Here is a 6,562-nt window from a genome sequence, read left to right as displayed (position 1 = left end):
ATTAATTATTCTGCAAACTAAAATAATAAGATTAATTTTAGGTTCACTTACTTTTAACCTAACAGCAAGCTGATTATGTTAGCTTTCAGAATAATTAATACAGTTACAAGATATTATTTGGAAACTAGCCTAATTTATTCATAATATTCGGTCCTCGTTTGATATCAATTCGAAACTGAAGTGAGCAAAACATAATTGTTCTTTTATACATTAAAAACAGTTCATAATTGACCTTTTAATAAAAATTTAAATAAGTAACTAGTAGAAAATAAATGCTATGTCTAATGTTTTCGGTAACTAACACTAACTGACTAATAAACGGCCAATAAAAGCTTTAACACAAAAAAAAATCATTTTTTTTCCATCCAAACTTCTATTTAGCAGTTTTTAAAAAGCATACAAAACTTTTCTTTATCATTCATATTGAAACTTAAAATAAAACTTTTATTTAGCAGTTATATTAAAACATCTAATGAAACTTCTTCTTAGCAGCTACTCATAATAAAATTTTTCTTTAGCACTGATATTGAAACTTATTCTCTTTAGCAGTTTTGTTGAAGTATGTAATGAAAGGTAGGTTTAGCAGTTAGATTAAAACTTTTGTTTTTCGTGTGTGTGGTTATAATGACATTTTTAATTCTTATCACTCATAAATAATTCTTTCCCGTAAAGATAGCTCTAAACTAAACATAAGTTATGTTGGAACTCATAATAAAATTTCTTTCTAGCATTTATAATGAAATTTATAATAAAACTCCTTTTTACTAGTTATATTGAAGCCTGTAATAGAACTTTTGTTTGGCAGTTATGTTGAAACTAGTAATAAAACATGTTTTTTGCAGTTCTGTTGAAATTTTTAATTCGTATAACTCAGAAAAAATTCTTTCCCGTAAAGATAGTTCTAAACTAAATATAAGTTATATTGGAACTCATAATAAAATTTAAATATAGAATTTATATTGAAATTTATAAGGAAACTCCTTTTTGCTAGTTATATTAAAACTCATGATAGAATTTTTCTTTGGATATTATGTTGAAACTTACAGAAATTCTCATAAGCAATTACGGTGAAACATATAATGAAACTTATCTTTAGCAGTTATGTTGAACCTTATAATAAAACATATATTTAGCGATTCTGTTTAAATTTTTAATGCGTATTACTCAGATAAATTGTTTCCCGCAAAGATAGTTCTGAACTAAATATAAGTTATGTTAGAACTCTTAATAAAATTGCTTTTTAGCATTTATAATAAAATTTAAAATAAAACTCCTTTATACCAGTTATATTGAAGCCTGTATTAAATTTTTTTTTCAGCAGTTACGTTGAATCCTCATTAACAGTTAAAACATATGATTAAACTTATCTTTAGCAGTTATGTTGAAACTAGTAATAAAACTTATACTAAAACATATTTTTTGCGATTCTGTTGAAATTTTTATTTTGTATCACTTAGAAAAATTCTTTCCCGTATAGAAAGTTCTGAACTAAATATGAACTAATAAATGAAAGTAAAAGTATTCAAACACAAAGAAAAAATTCAGATAATTCTCTGCCATTTTTTTTTATTTTTAAAGTATTCTTGACTAAGAAAGAGGACACAGCAATTGTGTCATAAATGAAATTTTTACAAGGACATATATGACTATTTACAGATGATTGAACAAATAAAACATAAAGTCTTTTTTTCAATAAATGGCAGTATAATACAGATGAGGGAACACAAAACCATGGGTTCGAATCTAATTCGCTGCTGCAAAAATAGATGGAAATCCTCCTCATCTCAGAGAAGAATCTTCGCTGCCAAATTTTCATTTGAAACTTAAAATTGAGATTAAAAAAATTTTGGGGGGAATAAAATTGATAAACTCAAAAAAATAAAAATATTTACCCTTTACAGTAGCAATCAAACTTGTTGAAAAGCAGAAAAAAAATTATGCATTTTCTTTTGTTGTTACATTAAAATAAATTAAGATCTCTTTTCTTCTAGAACATGAAAAACGTATATTTTCTCCCAAAAACATACGTTCAATACAGAAATACATTTCTTTTATTGAAAAAACACTAGAAAAATGTTATAAATTTAAAACTTTTTAATCTCATTAAATAAAAATTAATGCTAGAATTAAATGAAATTCAAATATATGATAAAAATATGAATTCCGAAAAATTCATTTTTGGTAGAGTGCTACGTGAACAATTCTGATCGTATGCTTCACAACATTAAAATCGTTATGAATTAGCTATAAATGTTTAAAATTTAATTTAATAAAAAGAAAAATTTAAAATCGCAAGTAATATTGTCTACTAATCAAAACTGATTAATAATAAAAAATTAAAAACTGGGACTATATAATCTATACACATAAATAATAATACATTTCTATAAATATTTTTCAGGAAATATAAATTTCACACAGATGAAAATTTGGGAGAAGGGAATTATTAATTTTGCAAAAAGGAAATTATAAATTTTGCACGGAAAAATACTTTTTAGGGAACAATTGACACAAATTTTATGTATTCTGTAGATATAAAATATCAAAACGCAAAACTATGATTATATCAGACTCATAGATGTGAAAAAAAATTCTTTTTACTTTAAGTATTGTCTTTTCGTAGTGCTCATATAGACAGTTTCAAATATTAAAAAGAATCATTTTAAGCTTATAGCAATAAAGAACTTGTTTTAATATTATTTCTGCAATACAATAAAATATTCGCGAGATCTCCGCAATAAATTCTAATTATAAAAAAGAACGTTTGCAGCGGCTCGCGGTATATTGCACTTAGGACATCCAATGTTGCAGCAGCGAATAGAATTCAATTGAAAAAAGGGGCAAATCACATTGATGTGCAAGATAAAATGGGAATTTAATTTCTCTCACACAAAAGTCTTCTTTTTTATGTACAAATAATACATTCATGCCTTTTTTTTTTTCAAAATTTATATACTATATTACATGTCGGACTCATACTAACGTAATTCATAAATATTTGCATTCAGCAAAACCTTACTTCATTACAATCAACACTGTTTACATAATATTGATAAATATCTATCTTTGAAAAAAAAAATAATTAGATAAGAAAAAACGTTAGAAAAGTGCCTTTCAGATTTAAGAAGAAAAAAAACTGTTTTGATTTTTTAATTCCTTTTTAATGAAGAATTATTTTAAAACATATAGAACGTGGTATCAATTATAAAAACATTTAAAACTAAATAGTTCACAAAGTCTTTAACAGTTTCAACCAATGATAATGATAACAACTATGCAGTTCTAAGGCTAACTTTGGATTAAAGTCTCTTTAAAAAACTTTTTTTTTTGTTTTCACAACTAAAAAAAAAAAACTTTGTAAGGCTACTTACGTGCCTTGATGCCATCAGCAGTCCAGCAATAATACACAGTTTGTAATGCCAGTGTCCATTTAAATCTGTACAAGTCTTTTTCACAATAAAAATGTATATTTGTTGTATGTTTGAAAAATCACATATGAGAGAGGGGCATTGTACCAGAACTAAGTGTTTCTACTCCTGGATAATGTGAAGCCATTTGAAGTCTATTCAGACCATTTGGGTCTGATGCATCGTTTTGGGGTAAATAAGTCATAATCATGTTCTGTAACTCGTTGTTGCAGCGGGGTCGTGAGTTGGAGATCGGTATGGGGGGCATCGAGCTCGGGCTGCTTGTACCACTGGAGCTGGGCTCTGCTTTGATGGAGCCCCCCATGGGTTGCGAGGACTGCATGGACGCGTATGAGGACATAGGCATTGAGTAACTAGAATTACCGTTCATGTAAGGTATGGACATCGAAGACGGTGAGGTGGTCATAGGTGTGTGCATTTGGGGAACTTCGTAACGAGAGTACAGTCCAGTGTTTGACATGTGGGAGTTGTAAGCTGCATGCTGATTGTAAGCCTGTGCGGCTGCTTCATGCATCATGCTAGGGTATCCATTGGGCATGTAGCCGTTGATCGAGTACATGTCGCGGCCAACTTGAGGAACGGCACCCGACGAGGGCCGTGTATCACCAGGAATCAATCCACCACTCATCTTGAACTGATTGTCTTTTTTCATCAGGGTTTTGGTCTTCCTTCGAGGCCTGTATTTGTAATCAGGGTGTTCCTTCATGTGGACAGCTCTCAGTCTTTTTGCTTCATCGATGAATGGCCTTTTATCCGATTCAGACAGCAATTTCCATTCAGCGCCGAGCCTCTTGCTGATCTCGGAGTTGTGCATTTTTGGATTTTCTTGAGCCATCTTGCGCCGCTGGCCACGTGACCAAACCATAAAGGCATTCATCGGTCTTTTCACTCGTTCGGCGTCTTTCTTATTGTTGTTGCCGCCGCTATTGTTGTTGCCACCGCCTCCAGTACCACCGTTGCTCGTCAAACCCATTGAAGTTTGATGGTGGCCTTGATTGTTGGTCATCGCTGTCGGAGAATGATGGCTTGCGGTCATATGGTGGTGAGTTTGAGATGGATGTGTGGCGTGGGAGTGGTGCTGTGGAACCATTCCACCACCCCCAACTTTCAAATCTGACGGATCTAGACCCCCTGTGTGGGTCATTCCAAAATGGTAGGCAGAATAATCTCTATCCATGACTGGGGCGACAAGGGGACTGGCCGCGTCTGACTGCTGGTCCAGCGAGTGCGGGCTGCAGCACTGCTGGCAGTACTGGCTACTACAGGGCCGAATGGTGGAGCTTGAATCCGTGTTTTGGTACGAAAAATAAATGTCACACACTTTGCGCCAGTTCTACAAAAAAAACTACGCAAAAAGTCAATATTGAAACAAATCAAGTTCACTGATCAAAGCGCTCGATGAAGAGGCGCACGAATGTAAACAAATATCAGCGCACGAAGTCGTTCTCAAAAGCCGGAGTCAAAACAGATAACACGTCGCTTTCAGGTTTTGAAAAAGCGCTCCGTCGATACGAGCGTCTTTTACTCTCCGAGGTTAGTTTGAAACAAACTCACGGGATTCGGCTAGCATATCGATTCTCCAGACCAGCCTATCAACGGGAACCGCCTACTCGGTGCTGATTGGCTTCCGGGTTTCGTGGCAAGAACCGGCTCGTTACGTCATGTGACGTTTTGCTAAGAGGCGGTGCCAGGTGGGGAAAGATGAAACACTACTGTACGGGAAATAATTTTACGGGGTCTTTTCCCTGATCTTATTTTTTTTTCATATCTTTTTTTAAGAATTCGAAATTACTTTCAAAAGTAATTTTTGTACAATCTTTTTTTTTTCTTACATGGAATAGCAAATTTAATTACAGTTCAACGTTTTCTCCTCAGGTGAAAAGTTAAGAAATTTTATTCAACGAAGAGAGTTATTGTTTGAAAATTAAATCCAACAAGAGATGTTTTTGATTTTTTCTTCTTTTTTCTTTAAATTTATAAATTCTTTGTTTTTGAAAAGTATGCACTCACAACATTAATTCACTGACAATAGTACAGTTTACACTTACAACCTATACAGCAGCTATTAATATATTATTATATATTGTTAATATATTAACTAATAATATATATATATATATGTATATATAACAAAATGTAATTATACATATATATGATAACATTTTCAAATAAATTAAAAATTATTTTAATAACATTTATCTGAAAATGTAGTTTTGTACTTAAATTTCTTTTTATACAGCTTGAATTTGGAGTAATTGTTATATACGTTTAAAATACGCAATCATACATAAAATTGTGTGCATTAATTAAAAAGGATACGAAAAATAGGATACGAATGGAATTATATGCATAATTATTTCTGTTATGGTTTTTATACAAATCATATAATATACATTTTTAAAAAAACCTTTTTTTATTTATTTTCCTTCGATTAATTTGTCGTACTGAATTTTTCTTAACAATAACCTATTTATTTATTTATAAATATTTTTCAAATTACATCAATTTTGAAAAGTTAATGCATTACTTTCATGAAATTTTAATAATTTTCTATAGTTATTTAAAACTGTATATTTTTATTGAAGTATACGTTTATAATTTTATTAAATAGTAACAATTTTGTATAAAAAATACTTTAAAATTAGAATTCAAATCTAGGTTTTTTCTTATAATAGTTTTACACAATTTCATTATTTTTTTAAACATAATTTTTAAAATTTATTTCTTGAAGTGCTTTGTTATAATATAAAATTCAGTTTTAAATAAAATATTTTTAACTGAGATTGTTTAGAAAAAAAGCAATAAAACAGAAATACACAATTTTTTAAATTGATGTTTATTTTATAATTTTAATATTTTTTTAGGATTCGCTGAAATTTAATTAGTGGAGCTGGAGTCGAGCTCTAAGGAAAGTCCGGAGTTGAATAGTTGTACTCCGACTCCATAGCTCTGGTTATGTAGCGATCCCAATAATTGTAACAGAGTTTGTCATAAGTGACTTCGCTTGTACAAATCTGACCAGAGACACAAGTTCAACTTCAAATTAAATGAAAAATAATAAACTAAATGAGATGTCAGTTTTTAAATGAAATATATTAAAGATTGGATTATTTTTGTCAATCGTTCGTTATAAA

At 30.4% G+C, this 6,562-nt stretch overlaps 1 protein-coding gene across 1 annotated transcript; it reads right to left on the bottom strand.

Annotated features, from left to right (window-relative positions):
* Window positions 1–1,549: 1,549 nt before the first annotated feature.
* On the bottom strand, window positions 1,550–5,059 carry LOC107457313 (transcription factor Sox-3). The gene has a single exon (XM_016075452.5). The coding sequence runs from the start codon at window positions 4,603–4,605 to the stop codon at window positions 3,490–3,492; it is 1,116 nt and encodes a 371-aa protein (XP_015930938.1). The 5' UTR covers window positions 4,606–5,059; the 3' UTR covers window positions 1,550–3,489.
* Window positions 5,060–6,562: the final 1,503 nt, after the last annotated feature.

The sequence above is a fragment of the Parasteatoda tepidariorum genome, chromosome 3 (genome assembly GCF_982258835.1).
Source record: "Parasteatoda tepidariorum strain Cologne lab strain chromosome 3, Ptep-v5.0, whole genome shotgun sequence".
NCBI classification, from domain to species: Eukaryota; Metazoa; Arthropoda; class Arachnida; order Araneae; family Theridiidae; genus Parasteatoda; species Parasteatoda tepidariorum.
Note: the sequence above shows the minus strand (reverse complement) of the source record. Positions and strands in the feature narration are given on the sequence as shown.

Bases quoted from the DNA above. Each gene is read 5' to 3' on its own strand.
- LOC107457313 (XM_016075452.5), bottom strand. From the start codon at position 4,605: ATGGATAGAGATTATTCTGCCTACCATTTTGGAATGACCCACACAGGG.